Source organism: Antedon bifida, chromosome 3 (genome assembly GCF_963402885.1).
Source record: "Antedon bifida chromosome 3, ecAntBifi1.1, whole genome shotgun sequence".
Classification (NCBI taxonomy): Eukaryota; Metazoa; Echinodermata; class Crinoidea; order Comatulida; family Antedonidae; genus Antedon; species Antedon bifida.
In genome coordinates, this window is record NC_136228.1 from 19,740,193 (window position 1) to 19,759,169 (window position 18,977).

Consider the following 18,977-nt stretch of genomic DNA (forward strand, 5'->3'; position numbering starts at 1 on the left):
GCAATTACTATCTGAGCTCAACATTATAACTCGCTTAGCTTCATCAAGCCTGTTATGTTTTCCACTAGGTGAATTTATTCGCGCGAATTGAACATTTTCTCGTATACGCGCGCATGCGCAGTATAAATTTATCAACAAAGTTTTCCATTGGCCGTGCGTATACATGAAAATCTTTGATTCGCGCGAATAAATTCGCCTAGTGGAAAACAGGCTTTACCACATAATGTTCATGTCTTTTCATAATAGGGAGTTTTAAAGCCCCCTTCCCTACGTTTTTTAGATCTAATTTAAGATCACAAACTATATTTAATGTAAAAATAATACTATATGGTCCTATTGCGATAACTTTTTTCGTCTTTAAACGGTTAAAAATGTGAAAAATAAGTCGATTCTAATAATTATAGCGGCCCGCTATAAATCCCAAAATGCATTGCGCGCGGATTGATATTTTTGTTTTTCACCTGTAATTCGCCCACTTTTCGATCGATCGTGAGGCCAAAACAAATGGAAGACTCCTAACTTTTCAGCGAAAATACCGGGTTTTCCCCAATTTGTATCAACGGAGTCTGGCAGAAATAGAAAGACAATTCATGCAGCAACTATACAACGTCAGGCTAGGTATATAGCTAGCGTACGATGTTCGTATGTTACCGATGTTTACCAGCTAGGCCTACAAAACTAAGCCTAGCTAGGCTAGGCCTAAGACCGTCCACGAGAGGTCGATCGCCGCGAGCTACTTAGGTAGTGCATTGTTTCTCACTTTTTATCATAATTTACCATAAAACGTACATTTAAGACAAGGAATGACATGGCTTAATGTTTTTAAAGTGATATATATGTATTATTTTCCAAAAAACGTCCAAAATTGCAGGGAAGGGGTCTTTAACCATAACTCTATTTCCCATTAACCGAAACATGATTAAAGTGGAGCTCCACCCAGAAAATTGCTATTTTTCATACATTTCAACTATTCTTTAAAAATATAATCCCTCATACTTCATATTTTTTTGAAAATGTTTTCAATGAGTATGATTTTCTTGAAAATTTTTCGAACCCATGACTACAGTCCTACCTAGACATAAATTCAAGCCTAGCTAGCTAGGCTGAGCAGACGATTTTACTAGGCCTAGCTTAAAATTAATAAGCAATTTGATTAAGATTATTATGCTGTTGTTGTACAGTGCAAATCATGATGTTACATGTAAATTATGCTGACATTTTTATCGGAAATATTACTTGGGCCTAAACAAATCGTATTAATTGTGTGTATAAACAGGGAGTTGTAAAATAATTTTTATCAGTCGGAGAGCCGCGTTCAACTTTTCGACCGTTATTGGCAAATTATCGCACACGCTCTGACGTCATGAATTTTACAGGCCCTCTATCGGTAGAAGTCTGTAAAAGTTTCGCGCGGATTCTAAATCATTTTGTAAGTGTCACTTTAGGTCTGTTTAATATACAAAATAGAGGCGGAGCTGTAACCAAATATGGTAAAAATAGTTCCTTATAAGTTGAATGTTAGTTACGTCACAAAATTCTACGAACAAGATCAGACGATAACAGTTACGAAGTTTTGAAGTCACAACATCCTTAGTGCTATTGGGGTAAGTAAGTTTTCGCATGATAATTAGTTATGCTTTTTTTGATTAGTGGGAATCACTTGCAGGCCTAAGGATTAGGTCGGAATTACAATAAAACGATATTGTTTAGACTAGTGTTTAATTTTATCCCAAAAAATTAAATGTACCCTGTTTTCTAATTGTCATAAACACGATTCAAAATTAGGCCTCTCCATGGCCTAGGCCTAGCTAGCGGCCCTGGCTAGGCTAGCCCTATGCTAGCTTCTGCCTCCCACCAGGCCTAGAGGCCTCGTGTAGGAGGATGACTCGTCACTACACACAGAAGTGGCGTAATCCAGCCGGCGTAGGCCTACCTTTTTTAGTAGCTAATTAATAATATTAGGCCTAGCCTAGGCTAGGCTATAAATTAATAGATTATAGATAGGCCTACCTACTACTAGGCCTAGCCTATCTATAGTAGGCCTACTGCTCTAGGCCCAGACTAGTAGCCCTACTATTAGGTAGGTAGGCCTACTAGGTAGTAGGCCTACTCTAGTACTAGTTAGAGGCCTAGACTAGTCCTAGATTGAGGCTAGGCCTCTAGATAATAGGCCTAGCCTAGTATATAAGTTTTCATAAATAGTATTATAGCCTAGTAAGTAGGCATAGGCTAGTAGGCCTAGGCCTAGGCTCATTCATTTTTGCAGGAAATTAGCCTAATGTTTTTTTTGTTTGTTTTTTTAATAAACTTATGCATATAGGATGGTTCATAGTAATGATAGTGATGAGAAGATTTGTGTCTAATAATAGAATCAGTGTTACGGTAAGCCTGGTAAGTATTTTTTTATGTTATTTTTGTTATATTATGGCTCCACCCAAACAATGCAAAGTGGTTCACCCTAATAAAGGAAGTGGACCATGTAGAATTTGTGGTGGAAATGATATTAAAGGGAAATACTGGCACCTGAAAAGTAAAGCAAGACCAACACCATCTTGCAGTCACAAATATTGAGACTTTCTACACAAATATTAGTTTATGTGACTGTATTTGTTGGAATTGTCTCAGAAAATGGAATGTAGATCAGCCGCCTCCACTTAAGAAACCAAAAGTGATAAAACAAGAGTGTATTATACCAGGTTGTGCAAATTCCAGTGAAATTCATAGTACCAAAAAGGGAGATGAATCAAGCATTGGGATTTGTTTTGGGATTGATTTTCCTTCAGGAGCCCAGTTTAATGGGAATTTTGATTTTTGTGTCATTCATTACAGACAGTATTTATCTTTTTTAAATCCGCCTGTCAAATGCAATGTTTGTCACAAAGTTTGTGATAACAATCGGCACTATGTTTCTAATGAATCTGCATACAAGGATTTCCTGCAGTTTAAATCGATAAGTGATAGTGATTGTAACCTTAAGGATATAAGTTTGTGTGGCAAATGTAATATTTGTTTTCATAAATTTTCCCTAACACAGGAAATGAAGCTGTGCGGATGTAAAGTTTACCTTAGAAAGTTACTTGATGAGGTGATTGATGATGATGACAATGGTCAATGCACTAATCATTGTCTACAAAGAGCTGTTTTGTTTTTAGGTGAACAGCTTATAGCAGATAAATCAGTTCTTTTTGATAGTGTTTATTATTATTACTTAGAAATACACAGTGCTTGCATTAATCATCATTTAATTTCAGACAGAAACATCCGATCACTTATCAAAAGACAGATACATGCATGTATAGGTCAGTGTATAATTTCTTTTACAGGCAGTGATGCAGGCATGGAGCGTTATGGAACCGTCTTTAGAAGAAAGAATTCTAATATTGAATTTTGTCTTTTAAAATCTCTATTTGAAAGTAGGAAAGAAAAAAAAGCTTTGTTAGAAGAACTAAACAAGAAGAAAAAGAGATGTGAAGAATTGGAAGAAGAACGTAGAAACACAACATGCAATGCTATCACTAATTTAAATGATACTGTAGTAGACCATGTCTGTGAGAAGCTGAAAAAAACCGCCAACATGATTTCAAGTTGTTCTTTAAAGATAGACGAGTTTAAACCTTTAGCCTTAGTTGAGTTATTTGATCCCTTTTTATGGAACTTCATAACCAAGATGACATTAACTGATGTGGAAAAGGCAGTTCTCAAAAAGTCTAAATTCAATTGGACAGAATACTGTCTAACCACTCATGACAATGAACAAATAAACAGTAACAGAATTTTGAAACGAATTAATGTAATGTGTTGCATGTTATTCATTGTCAATAATGAGGCTTACAGACCATATCACCTTTTGATTTCAGACATTATAGACAGATTTTCCCATTCGTCCACAGAATGTTTGACTGAATTATCAAAGTTTGGTATCTGTACATCAAAATCGTCAACATTACGGTACCAAGTTAGCATTGCTGAGGAGGAAATTGGATCTAAACAGAAAATCTTACCTAAATCTTTTCCTATAGTTTCTATAGATAATGTCAATAAACAATCAAAGTATGCAGCAGTTAGGGCAGGTCAAACATCAAGAGGTTTCAATGGCACATCTGTGCAGGCTGTCGAACCCCTTCCCGTAACATGCATAATACATAACAGTTTGATTGCAGATGATGAAGAACATGTATGTGCAAAGCCATACAGCCGAAGACGAACAATTGACCATTCATTAATTGCAAACTATCACCAGCCAGTATATAAGCCTGATCATTATATTCATCCTCAACCAACCACTGCTAGTGCTACATTAGATGATTTCAGACCATCCTGTCATGAATTGAATGCTCTTGATAATACTGACAATTTTTTGTTCCAGTATGTATTATCAAAAGTAATTGCCAAGAAGAGTCATCCTGAAGTTTCTTTTCCAGGTTTGAAAGCCACATTACATTCCTCACAGACACAAATTACAGAAATGTCAAAATTTCATTTTGTTTCAGTTACCGACTTACCAGCTGATAACAAAGACACAATATTTCAAATTTTGTGGCAGTTGCATAATAGGTTTGATGTTGGTCAGTCATGTAATTACTTGGTTGTGGCAGGTGACTTTAAAACTTGGGAGGTTGTATGGAATTTGAAGCACAGAATCCTCGATTTAAATGTAAAAGATCAATCCATGTAATAGAATTTTTAAATAAAACGTATTTGGTTATAGTGTTTTTTATGCTAAAACTGTCATCTTTGTACTGTACCGTCATCATGATAATGACTCAGCTAGCATTATCGCATCGTCACTGCGCCAACAATATTACAAAACAATTGTTGTTGTATTGTATTTAAATCCTGGGTAGGAAAAAATAAACGAATTGGGTTATATTTTGACATCGACATAGTGATGAAAAATTAAATTGATAAAATAAATTATTTTTCAAAAACTGGTACGGTGTCATGTTGTCCGTTGAACGCGCTCTTTGGTTTCTATTTAAAGCGATAGAGCAGGTGGTTAATGGTTTGGTATCAATTCACACAGCGCGGCCTTTATGAATAATATAAAAGGTGTAGGCCTAGCCTGTTCTTCTAAGAGCCACAAAACTTAGGTAAGCTGGGTGTTTATAGTTTGTTTCTGTTTTGGTATTACGCTAGACTCTACATGGCACCTACTAACGTGACAATTATGAACACATCAATTGTTATCTTTCCACCACACAGCCAGCCAAGGCCTACTATACTTTTCTCCTTTTTATAGCCCTCAAACACTGGAGGAGAGTCGGAGGAGGGAAGTGTGAATTCTAACTAGTTTAGTCTATACTTATTCACTCAAAATGACACAGAAAATATTTTAGAAAAACACACAGAATCCTCGATTAAATGTAAAAGATCAATACATGTAATAGAATTTTTAAATAAAACGTATTTGGTTCTGAAAATAACTGACGTTAGAGTTCAACGTTTCGATCAATATTATGCTTTGATCGTCCCATCCATAGATATTATGATCGTCCTTAGGAGTGAGGAGTTTATTTATGATTCTCCTGAGGACGATCAAAGTAAATTATTGATTGAAACGTCGAGAAACTCAACAATTAATTCATTTCAAGAACTGTATATACGCGTGGTGTACTGCAAACTTTATATAAACATTTAATTTGTTCATGCAAATCTTCATACAATTCTCATATTCTTTCATTGTCTTTCTTTGTCCAGTCGGCATTCATCATTTTATACATTTTACATAATTATTTGCTATAGTGTTTTTTATGCTAAAACTGGCACCTTATACCGTCCTCATGATGACTCAGTATTATCGCATCGTCACTGAGCCGACAATATTACAAAACAATTGTTGTTGTATTCTATTTAATACTGGTAGAAAAAATAACGAATTTCGTTATATTTTGACATCGACATAGTGATAAAAAATTAAATTGATAAAATAAATTAAACTAAAAATTCTAATTCGATTAAAACTAGTAGGCCCTACGGTCTCATGTTGTTCGTTGAAGGCGCTCTTTGGTTTCTATTTAAAAAACGAGTAGAGGAGGAGAGCAGGTGGTTAATACTTTAGTTTGGTATCAATTCACACAGCGCGGCTTTATGAATAATATAACAGGTGTAGGCCTAGCCTGTTCTTCTAAGAGCCACAACACTTAGGTAAGCTGGGTGTTTATAGTTTGGTTCTGTTTTGGTATTACGCTAGATTCTACTGGTGCCTGCATGGCACCAAACTAACGGGCGTGACAAATAATTATGAACACATCAATTGTTATCCCTCCACCACACAGACAGCCAGCCAAGGCCTACCACTTTTTTCTCCCTTTTCTAGCCCACACAAACTGGAGAGTCACAGACAGGAGGGAAGTGTGACTTCTAACTAGCCTAGTTTAGTAGCCTACTACTATCTAGGTCGGAGCCTAGATGACCTCAATGTCTGATCCTAATTGTCCTCATCTTCTCACAGCAGGATGAAAGTGTGTGACATACGTGAAGATTACAGAGACCTACATATCACAGAGACATATGTACAGAGACAGAACTACTGTCGCCTAGATGGCTGTTGACAGGTAAGCACTCATGGATACAGAGTAAAGAAACAACTATGTTTTTGCCAATTTGTAAATGTAAATTATAGTGAATGCACAATTAATGGCCAGTTGATATAGACATTTCACATTCTGATTTTTGCAGCAACTAGGCCTACTGCATGCTGTATTACTACGTTTCTGTGTTTTTTTTAAGAATGAGTGCAAGAATGTTTTTACTGATAGACAACATGTAATAAGCATTCAAGAATACGTCAGAGTAAAGAGAAAACTTAAACCAGTTGGCAATTAAATGTGTTTGTCTTCATTTTTCAAGTAATGATAATTATCTTTAATACAATAATATCAGTTGGACTTGTAGCAGGCCACATACAATGTTTTGTATTGTTTGTTTTTTTTTCATAATAATAGCATCCATGAATCATGTTAATTTGTTTTTTAAAAAATAGTGGAAGATTGTTTTCTTATCTTCTCAGATTAGTAATTTCAGCAATGATCCTGATTATTTCATCTTTCTGCTTTCAACAAGAGCTGGTGGGTTAGGCATCAACTTGACAACAGCTGACACAGTCACTATATATGACAGTGATTGGGTAAGTTAAATAAATAATTACTACATTTTATTACAGCGTGATCAATAATCTGCCATACCATTTACACACAGAGTGCAATATGCTTTTTTGCTGTGCACTTTTTTTGTGCATGATAGTGAAAAAATAAAGAGCGCACAAGTGACTCATTTCAGCGCGTCTGATTGGCTACATCCTTGAACCAATGTTATAATAATTAGTCACAAGCTAGTGGTGTAATGTTTGTTTTAGTGTAGTGACTTTCAATACATTGTAAAGTAGCATATATAGTTGTATTATAGAATCCACAGTCAGATCTATAAGCCCAAGATAGATGCCACAGAATTGGTCAAGAAAAGCCAGTGATTGTCTACAGGTTAGTAACCATTAACACCATTGACCAGAAGATAGTGGAGAGAGCAGCTGCAAAGAGGAAGCTGGAGAAGATGGTCATTCATCAAGGTCAGTTTTATCTTTCACATCTCCCTAAAAACACTCCTGGGATGTTTATTCATATAAATACGTTAAATTAATCATATTGTTTTATAGACTTCTACAGTAGTATGCAAACTTCTAGGCATTGATTGTTCTCATTCATTTCAAAAATTCATTATCTTATTTTGTTTTTAGGTAAATTCAAAAGCAGTAAAACTATGGTGAGAGACTCAAAAGCTGTGATGGATCCCATGGAACTACTAAAAGTGTTACGCTCCACTGATCACTCTGGCATTATCAAAAACTGTGAAGAACAAGTCATCAGCGACGCCGATCTTGAGCTCTGACATTTATTTCTATGCAAGTAGTTACTGTTGTTTTCTGCACAGCACAGTGTTCAGGTTTAAACTATTGTTAACACCAAGTGTTATTACAAGTCAGCACAGTGTTCAGGTTTAAACTATTGTTAACACCAAGTGTTATTACAAGTCAGCACAGTGTTCAGGTTTAAACTATTGTTAACACCAAGTGTTATTACAAGTCAGCACAGTGTTCAGGTTTAAACTATTTTTAACACCAAGTGTTATTACAAGTCAGCACAGTGTTCAGGTTTAAACTATTGTTAACACCAAGTGTTATTACAAGTCAGCACAGTGTTCAGGTTTAAACTATTGTTAACACCAAGTGTTATTACAAGTCAGCACAGTGTTCAGGTTTAAACTATTGTTAACACCAAGTGTTATTACAAGTCAGCACAGTGTTCAGGTTTAAACTATTGTTAACACCAAGTGTTATTACAAGTCAGCACAGTGTTCAGGTTTAAACTATTGTTAACACCAAGTGTTATTACAAGTCAGCACAGTGTTCAGGTTTAAACTATTTTTAACACCAAGTGTTATTACAAGTCAGCACAGTGTTCAGGTTTAAACTATTGTTAACACCAAGTGTTATTACAAGTCAGCACAGTGTTCAGGTTTAAACTATTGTTAACACCAAGTGTTATTACAAGTCAGCACAGTGTTCAGGTTTAAACTATTGTTAACACCAAGTGTTATTACTCTTACAACATAAAGAAAATCAAAGACTGTACACAAATATATCGTATGTAGAACTTTTAATATAATACAAATAGTGATAACAAAAATGGTAATCCATAACTTATCAACTTTAAATTTATTTTATACAGAATTATATTTCACTATTTCTACATCATATAGAAAAAATATTTCTACATCAAAAAATATATTTAAAAACACAGCAATGAAACTAAATGCAAAATTCATTGATATCAACTACAGTATATTATGTCTTCATTCTTTGATTTTTGTCATTTTTAGTTTTACAAATTCTACTACAACTTTGTTCTGCTGTTGTTACTGTGCTAAAGACATCTTATAATGTGTTTATTTGTTAATATAATTTATAATTACGTTTTCATTTAATAAACTGCTTTTGATAACAAATTACGTTTCATCATTAATATGTTAATGTTATGTTTTATAGTTTCAAGTTGTACCACTTTACTTTTAGTATTTAACCAGCCAACCTAATTATAAAGAGTTGTATTAATTACATTGAATATAATATTATCACATGATTACTTTAAAACACGCACACGCACTTCTATACAATATATCAAGTAAAAAACATTGCATTATTATAAAAGAATCATTTTCATTAAATATGTCAGCACAGCTTATAAATATTATAATGAATAAGAAACAAACATTCTTGTTTATCTGCATGCTACAGCTGTTAATAATTATTACTTCCGTTGCTAGTGTGCCGCGTGCGGAAGTACGCGCGCGCGTTCCGTTGATGAAGGTAAGTATGTCAAAATAAAATGTTTAAAAACATTTTATGTTTTAGATTATCATATTGCTTTAATCTACTATACGATTTATATATAAAAGGTCGTTTTTATATTGTATACAAATTTAATGTTAGAAATGCAATTATTTGCGATATCAAAAATTGACACCTGCTTGCTGCGAGATTTTAAAATGTGTCTGTTATATAGTAGAAGTAACATACGTTATCAGTGAAAACTAACTAATGATGAAATTTAATATTTCTTATTGAACACTTTTCAGACACGTGACGAATGTCGTCAGCTGATAGATTGCAATCCTTCATGTAAAGGTGCGTCAGCTCAGGACACATAATGAGAAATGAAGACAATGTATTAACATCAATGTTGTGAAGTTTACTACGATAGATACAGAGATCACGTAATGCTAATTGAACTTGTTTGAGAGAACATTCTGATACAAAGTCATTAAATACATCACGTGATAGATTCTCAATCCAAACAAAGTCACATTTATCGTCAATGCCTAAAATGTGTGCAATAACTCTTCCCTTTCGCTCCAATGCCATCTTACTACAAAAGTCACTGACACTAACACGATCATATCGCATACAATACAATTGCATAATTAGACGTATGAAATGCCCATCACATTGTACACCTGGACTAATGTAATCAATAAACATTCTTATGGAGGTAGATATATCAACCAAATGATTATTTATTTCTAAATCTTTGCTTGTCATGTAATTAATTAATTCATTAACCACAGAATCTTTATGTTCTTTTTTAACAAAGTTTAAATTTCTCAACAGATTGCGATATGTTGACAAACTATTTGTAACCCAGTGCTTGAGGAAACCGCCAGCTTTATCACCAAGGAAACCAGTTGCAAACTCTGTCGCTCTGTATAAATGCTCACTCTCTCGTATCACCTCCCACTCATCATCATCCAATGGTGTAAGTAATGTTCGTACATCTGAGCACTCATTCTCCATACCTTCACTTTCACATAATTTGCACAAGTAAAATCCCACCAATGACTCTACTATCAATTTGTGAGGAGGCATATAAATGTTATCAAATTTAGATTTTGAAATTGGTGCTTCTTCATAAACGAACCCGAGTTTTAAGGCCATATCGGCCATATCTCTGTTCGAATGTTCAGTCAAATACGTTTTGTTTATTGAAAGTTGATTTACTTTTAAGCTTTTATACATACATTTTCCTAATAAAACCATAGCATTTACGTACTTCACTGGTGTTTTTTCAAAATCAGAAATCTTTTGTTCATTATCGTGTTTGATAAACTGATTTAAAATACTACGAAATAGTTCTTTAAAGAGGTCAGTTTTATTTTCGGGGAGACTTTGATTATCTTCCCACAATATACAGAGTGAAAGAAGTAGCATCGGGTTTTTGCACATTGCATACGCTTCAGGATGTTTTTGATCCTCTGACGAGAACGATAACGACGACACCGAATGTGACGACGACGACTCATATATGTCTAACTCTTGTCTAAGGTATTTTCCCAATTCTGGTTTTTCTAAATACTCAAAATGTTTGTCAATGTACTCTCCTATGCTCTCGTCATTAAATCCCTTAACTCTTACATGTACGTTACTCTCTTTTACAAATTCATGAATGTTTTCTGATCGTGAAGTAAGCATCACAGTACTTTTCTCTAAATATTTATTTCTGAAAAGACTAATTACGCTTGGATTATTAAATCTTAATTCATCTAACCCATCTAGTAGCAGTACAACTTTATCGTCATGTTTCATTATGAATTTCTTAATTAACCGTGGATCATTTGGGAGATCGGTATCTAAATTAAAATTTGTCATATTAATTTGCTTTACAATTAAATCAGAGATGTCGTCATCATTTTCTAAATCTCTTAAACTTAAAAAAAATACAATTTTACCTTGAAATACTTTAATTGATTGACCAGTAGCCCAATTGTACGATAAATGTCTTAATATGGTAGTTTTACCTATCCCACCCTCGCCATCTATAAGAGCTCTACATCCAGGTGTGGAGCTGATAACATCTACCACTTCTGTTAATGTTGTTGGTTTGCTTCCTTTATTGTTTTCAGTTTCCTTCAGTAGTTCCATATCGGTAAACATCTGTGAAATGTCAACTGTGTATCTAGCATGCATTGTTGCTGGTGTAAATATACTGGCCTGGCTACACAATTTCTTTTGTCTTTGAAGCAGATATTCTTTAATCTTTTCTAATGAGAAGAAAAATGTCAAGAAAGATATTTAGTTTAAATTAATTTTCATATTATGATAAAGCTTTTAAAACTGAAAATCATAAATAATACTAAACCATAAAATACAATTAGCTGGAGAATTTAGAGAACCGTTGCGTTAAGAACGCCGACAAATATCGTGCATAGCCGTAATACTGTGATTTTGGCCCTGTATCGGCAGAACCTCTCGTAAGCGGTCACTTTTCCCGGTCCCGAGGGTGGCCGCTTACGGGAGCTTTAACTGTAAAACAATTGTGTAGTGGTTAATAGGGAGCTGACGTACACCAGAGTAAATTATATAGAGGGCGACAAACACAATATATTATCAATCAGAAAGAAAACTTGTTTGGAACGACTGGGTCGCCAGAGCTGCTAATGTAACCGTAATATGTAGCAAATGCCGCTTATGTAGTAAACCGCAAGCTATAATGTGGTCGCTTACAAGATGTCCGCTTTTAGAAAGGCGCTCAAGAGGTGGATAGACGGACAAGTGTAGCACACATTTTATAGACAAAAGTTTTGTAAAATAAAGTAAACGTATATCTGTTTCTCGTTACTACATTCTTTACTCCATGCACGTTACCTGTCGGGCGCGTGCTACATTAGCTGGTGTTGAATTGTAGTATAACAAATTTTAATATTTTTCAGGTGTATCAGCATTCAGTACATACAGTATACGACAGCAATAACAATATTTAAGTTATTATAGGTTAAAAGGCGATTTGTTGTGTTGAACATTTATGATTTATTACTGAAACTAAACTCACAATCTACGTAATAACCACATTCATTTATGATCATCCACAATTTTATGCCGAATGACATACGCTTGTGCATTATAGGTCCTAATTAATACAACAGTGCCTATAACGTGTATACATGAAAATAAAATGGATTATAGAGGGCGGCAAACAAAATATATTATTAATCAGAACGAAACTGTGTTTGAGTTAATGTCAATTGAAATTTTGAATTTGATTACAAAATATCATTCATTCATTCATTTATTCGGTCATAATCAACATACAATACATGATTACATAACAAAGTTACAATACAGAAAGTTAAAACTTGAGATTCACAATTAAAAAGAAGGGAAAAATGTTATAAACAATCTAAAACAAGCAAATGTCTAAAATGAAAAATCAAAAATTAAAAATGGTTTAAAAAAGGTTTAAAATAGCATAAAAACAGCCCTCTGTTGAGCATATTTCGACACCTCCTGATAGATTAAAAATTATGTTTGTCGCCCTCATGAATTGTTTTTGACATTCTATTTTCAAATTAATTATGATTAAATCAACCAAAACGATTTGATTTTATTTGATAAACATTTTTTCAAACATTCTATCTAACCAATCAAAGTTTTACTTAATATACTTTCTAAATAGGAAATCTTTTTTTTTTGTGCAATTATTAATTTTAAATACCATATTATTATGTAATGCGTACATATAACTGAAGTAACTCACTTGAATCTGATTTTTTCAAACCCAATCTTTCGAGAGTGATAACAAACCAAGATTTTCTGTTTCCTCGTGAGGCAGAGTCATTATATTCTCTTCGCTTTCCTTGTTCTTCTTGAGTCGTCGGCACTTCCTCATCTGTTTAAGGAAAAATAAATAATTCTATCATTTCTGAATTTATTTTATTTTGGAAAATATATATTACATTGCTGATTAACAATTTATCTTTTGATCCATTAGGCAGTATTTTTACCAAATTAATATGAATGTAATCATGTTAACTATTTATTTGAAGTTTTTGCAGGGCTAGATAATATCATCCGTGAATAAGTGCATTTTGTAGGATTGGATTTCCAGTAAGTAGCAGTAGACCGGATCAAGCCATCAGCCAAGATGGCGAAAGCTAAAGAATGTGATTAATTTCATTACTGGATTTGTCAAACAAAATGATTTATTTAGATAATATCATGTTTTTAATGCATTAAGAATCTTTGATTGTTTTCACTTTCAAATTTTCCCATTTATATATAATTGTTGTTAATTTTTTTCGCCAGTATCAGAAACTATAATCACATACTTATTAATGAAGTTAGTGCAATTGCAACTTTCGTTGGTTTTTTCATTAAATTGTTGTATAGGCGGAATTATAGAGGGCAACAAACATAATTTTTAATCCATCAGGAGGTGTCGAAATATGCTCAACAGAGGGCAGCAAACAGAAAAATAAAGTTTTCATTCACCAAAATGATTCTGGATGTCAAACAATAATGTTATCGCAGTTCAACAAGTGATTCTCCATGGAGAAGGAACCAACAAGATGGCGGCTGCAATCGACCAATCAGATATGCCCTACGCAGTACGCACTACTACGCCTGTGTTGAGCCTATAATCTGCGTGAGAACGATACGCAACGCAGTGTGTTAAGCGTATAAACGCGAACGCATTCTATATGATCCTCGTATTAAAATAGATTACCAAGAAATTATTCATCCTAGTGTGATTAACAATTATTATATTTAATTGTATAAAAACTTCACTGTGCTTTGACAAGAATATGTGTTGTAATTAATGTATTATATTAGATTATTATTTTTTATATTAAATAATGTTTTTGAACACATTTATGGCCGATATCTTGTTGGTTCCCCCTCCTGTTTTTGGAATCACTTTTCAGTCTAAAGTACACCCTCTAGCCTTCGGCTTACATCTCACTGGGCCGAACACAATGCGGAGTTTTAGTGAAACGTAATAAAAAAAATTTTAAAAGTAATAAAATCTTCCTAAAACCGTATAAAGTATAAAAATGTCATTATTATTCCTTGCCATTAATTTTGTAAAATTCTTAATTCCGTTCCAATAACAGACAATTCATGTCCCGCCGACTGCATTGAGAGTGTGCAATAATATGGAATCGAATCTGGGCAGATTTCTGTTCCGATTATCTTGTAACTGTAACGCCATAATTTGTAACTTGTTGTGAAGGTCACATTGAATAAGTTAGTTTCGTATTTTTAGTGTGGGAATGTATTCTTTTGATGTTTTGTGTTTATTCTTTGTTTTAAATATTATTATTTTGAAAGCAACTAACCTGTTTCTGATTTACCCTCTTTTCTCATTGCTTGTTTTTCATTGCTACTGGTTGCCACTGTTTTAATAATAGAATAATAATAACAAAATGAAATACTTATTCTACCTAAAAAAACACCGATTGAGAGCACAATTATACTGTATACATTATTAGTAACTAACCTGTTTCTGATTTAACTTCTTTTCGCATTCCTTGTTCTTCATTACTACTGGTTGCCACTTGACCTGGTTTAATAAATGACAGGAAAGAACCTAAATTTAGGCTACAATGATATTCTTTACCGGTTGCCTACTTCTTTAAAAATATCAGTTACTGCATTAATATTTGTCATTGTATATACAAAATAATAATTAACATAACAAAACAACAGCAATGTATTAACATGTACCTTCAGTCGGCGGACATGGATTTATTGTAGTCAGACTGTTTTTTTTTTTATTTATTTTTACCAAATTAATGTTTTTTACGCTTTTCGCACTAACATACCTTCAGTCAGAGATGTTACTCTTGCTTCCAGTCCAACTTGTCTTAAATTGTTAATAAATTTTTCAATTTTTTCTTCACAGATTATTTTTCTCTGTTCCAAATCCAGAATCATACTCCAGGCATCTTTATAATTCTTTAACGCACTACCATTGTACAGTGCATCAATTTTTCCCACATCAGCCTGTCTAAGTCCATTTCCGAAAGCTACAATTTGTAGTCGATATCGAGTGAACTTATTAATTTCTTGAACTTCGAGAAAAGATTGTTTGAGACGATCGATGACACCAAACTGTTCAGTTACTTTTATTGTCTCGTATAGCAATATACGATTGTCTGAACTTAAACGTCCATTTGCCCTTAATTCCTGTAGTAAGTGTATTGTGTTGGAGGCGCTGTCTATGTTCGTTAATGCAATCAAATCTTGGTACAAAACTTTCAGCTTTGTGACGAGATTACGTTCATCATACCAAGTTGAAACATTTACTAAATCAAGATCAAAATCTATAAAATGGTGAAAACAGAACAATTTTAAAAAGTGTATTATTATTTAATGCAACACTAGGATTACTGTATATACAGCATTGTCATTTTTTCAGTAATTTTGCCTATATAATCCGGACCCATCTTTTTTTTATATGTCGGTACTTATTATACTAATATGTTTATAATATTGTATTAAGTCTTTATGAGTGAATACATTATCAGTGTACCTGTTGCCATTTTTTCAAATTTCTCTCTTCAATTCTGGAAAATAAGTGTTAAATCGGATTATAATTCACAAATATATCTACTTCCGATAGGCTAATGTGTATATACTTAGTAAATGATGATCGTTTCATACTAAGTTCAATGTAACGATAAGATAAACGATTGAACTGTCTGCAGTTTGTTTATATTCGATAGTGAGGAGCAACCGGGCAATTTATATAATGTTCTTTGTGTCTTGCTACCCGTCGGGCGTACTTTAGGAATTATGTTGGACAGGTTGGCAAACTAAACGTCATGATTAACACGCGTACTATAGGATTATGTTGGACAGGTTGGCAAACTAAACATGTCATGATTAACACGCGTACTATAGGATTATGTTGGACAGGTTGGCAAACTAAACATGTCATGATTAACCTCACACATTAATTGAATATTAGTCAAAACTAAACGAATTTACTGTATTACACTAGCATGTTAAAATATAAAAACAGAAAGATAGGCCTAAGTATGTATCTGTTTTGTGTATTTTGATGGTCACATTCTGAAATGAGAGACGACAAAATGTGTGCTTGTTCTTGAGGTGTACAGATACGTTCAATTAACAGGAAACCATTTTCGATCCACAACCACATACTCGCTCCCTCCCAATAAACGTAAAAATAACTATAGTAAGTCTATAAATGGGGTCCGAGTAAATTTAATATTATTGTAGTTGGCGGTGCTAGTATTGCTCAGAACGCAAGAGGAGTGAACACCCGCTATATTTAGGATTATGATCAGGTTCGGCAACAATCACCCGAGGATTAAGATCAGGTTCGGCAATCACCCGAGGATTATGATCAGGTTCGGCAATCACCCGAGGATTATGATCAGGTTCGGCAATCACCCGAGGATTAAGATCAGGTTCGGTAATCACTGGCAAAATGAGATTGAATGTTAGCCTTGTATAGAACCGTACTTAAATATAAAAAACATACATAAGTATTACAATTATCTTATAATAGGATATATTGTTTATGGTGATGGAATTCTTTAGAGAACTCGATGTTTGTTGACGATTATGTGTGGTACACAGAATAGTACGTTCAGTGATATTAACAAGACATACCACAATCCACACTCTACTCCAAATAACAATGGAAGCACATTATCAGAATTATGCCTATATTCTCATATTATTGTTTTGCAAATAAATTAGACTATATTAATGAAATATTGTAAACTTACAATTGGCTTAAGACTGGGCTGTAACTGAATCTTTATATGGACTATCAATATACCGATACAGTAAATGTGACGATTTGTAGCAGCAACTGCACCACTCCCTTTGACGTCAACTACTGTGTAATTATGATTCATAATCCACGTATGTATGCTATATTGACTTTGGTCGTGACGTCAAAAAAGCTATTCCACGGTCCAACGGTCTTTCTGTTGAAACACAATGTACACGATTATATCTTCGTCGTACGACGTCTATAAATATTCCATTCAAAAATCCCTAAAAACTATTTTTAGAAAATTACCTAGACTCTTTGTGAATAATTTTTAAAAACTGCAGATTATTTTAGTATGTATTATATTCATGGTATCTTTTATTTGCAAAAACATTAGTTTCAGTCCTTCTGAAATAATATGATTTTATCGAATATCGATTTAAATATATAATTAATATCAATACCTATAATAATAGACTTTTTGACAAAAAGTTGGTGCCTATCGTTGAATTTATTAAAACAGTACACACACTTAAAATTATTGTTATATTCTCTTTTTGTTATCACATACTAAAACTGAGTTGGTTTCTGATTTTGGGGTTGGTTCTTCCATGTTCGGCTTTCTGTTTTCGCCGCCCGAGTCAAATATGCTTATAAGGATTTTGTGTGAGTTCAATATGAGCGACATTAAATGAACAAACAACAAAGTTTTCAAGTCCTATTTCATGAGTAGGCCGTAGAAGCTGATACCACAATAATAATATAAGAATTCTAGGTTCTTGATTTTAATATTTCATCAAAAAGGAAGTACCGGCTTCCTTTGTGCATTCATGCATGGCGTGATGTTTAAATAATCACTAAAAAACACATGACTTCGTGTTATTATAACAGTTTACCATGAGCTAAATTTAATCATTTATGTTAACTTTTGTTTGTCTTTTTTTTTTGTACACATGTGCGGAACAAATTGTATTTATTTCGCCTATTATAAAGTGCTATAACTTAAACCATGGATTAAATGCTTAAACAGACACATTGTGTAGGCGCGGATGCTGAAACCTCTGAACATTTCGTCATGTCAAAGGTCAAATGAACACCAATAATGTACGGTTTTGATTAAAGCATACAACAACTTATTGTACACTATCAACATAAATATGTATATCTTTAGAATGAGTGACTAACAGACAGACTACTGTAGGTAGTCGTCGAGTGTAGCTTGTTGAAGTACGTCAATATCCTTGCATTTCGACTGTTACAACATTCTACGCAGATTTTAAAGCAGAAAGCATTGATCAAAGATGTACTAATTCTTGCTGAAAACATCTATATTTTAGGTAACAAGGCCAACAGCCATTAAGTCGCGTGCTACAATGCATAGTGATACCGGACCGACAGACAGACAGACCGACAGACAGACCGACAGACAGACCGACCGACCAACCGACAGACAGAGTGAACTAAGTCCACGCGACTAAAAATGATGACTTTAGATTCTCTAACATTTCGATTTAAAAACTACATCGTAAAATGATGATGATGATGATACACATGGATATCAACAATGCATAAGTTGTGTTTCCACGAAAGAGTGACGAGATTGCGAAGTAAAGAGTGGACACTGACGTCACATTATGTTTTTTAGAAACTTCAGTAAATGAAGGACCTTTAAACACATGATTTGTGGCAGTTGTACAGTGTATTATTTTGATATTAACGTTTTTATTAAATGATCTATGATTGCAATCTGTATCATAGTCTACATTGTATTCGTTGTGCAATCATAATTGAGTTGTTTTTCTTCTCGTTATACGTCACAATGGGTTCTTGTTACTAGCACGCTATAAGGAAGTTATCAAAACGATCTCTTTTCCGATCTCTTTCCTTATAAATCCAAAC

General features: G+C 33.7%; 1 protein-coding gene, 1 long non-coding RNA gene and 1 pseudogene across 3 annotated transcripts in view; 2 read left to right on the plus strand and 1 right to left on the minus strand.

The window, feature by feature from the left end:
- Window positions 1-283: 283 nt before the first annotated feature.
- LOC144837954 (uncharacterized) overlaps window positions 284-18,977 on the plus strand; it is a 106,457-nt gene continuing 87,763 nt past the window's right edge. The window contains exon 1 of the long non-coding RNA XR_013611586.1: window positions 284-741. This is a non-coding gene — a long non-coding RNA (uncharacterized LOC144837954). The remainder of the gene's footprint in view (window positions 742-18,977) is intronic.
- LOC144837195 (lymphocyte-specific helicase-like) lies at window positions 6,541-8,989 on the plus strand (annotated as a pseudogene). Its single transcript, XR_013611446.1, has 5 exons — window positions 6,541-6,554; window positions 6,759-6,813; window positions 7,010-7,126; window positions 7,405-7,564; window positions 7,733-8,989. The product of XR_013611446.1 is annotated as a lymphocyte-specific helicase-like (transcript).
- On the minus strand, window positions 9,590-15,916 carry LOC144837196 (uncharacterized). The gene is made up of 6 exons (XM_078692212.1): window positions 15,861-15,916; window positions 15,151-15,651; window positions 14,826-14,888; window positions 14,665-14,721; window positions 13,083-13,214; window positions 9,590-11,589 (listed from the first exon to the last, which is right to left on the minus strand). Exons 1-6 carry the CDS (start codon window positions 15,868-15,870, stop codon window positions 9,590-9,592), a joined length of 2,763 nt encoding a protein of 920 aa, XP_078548338.1. The 5' UTR covers window positions 15,871-15,916.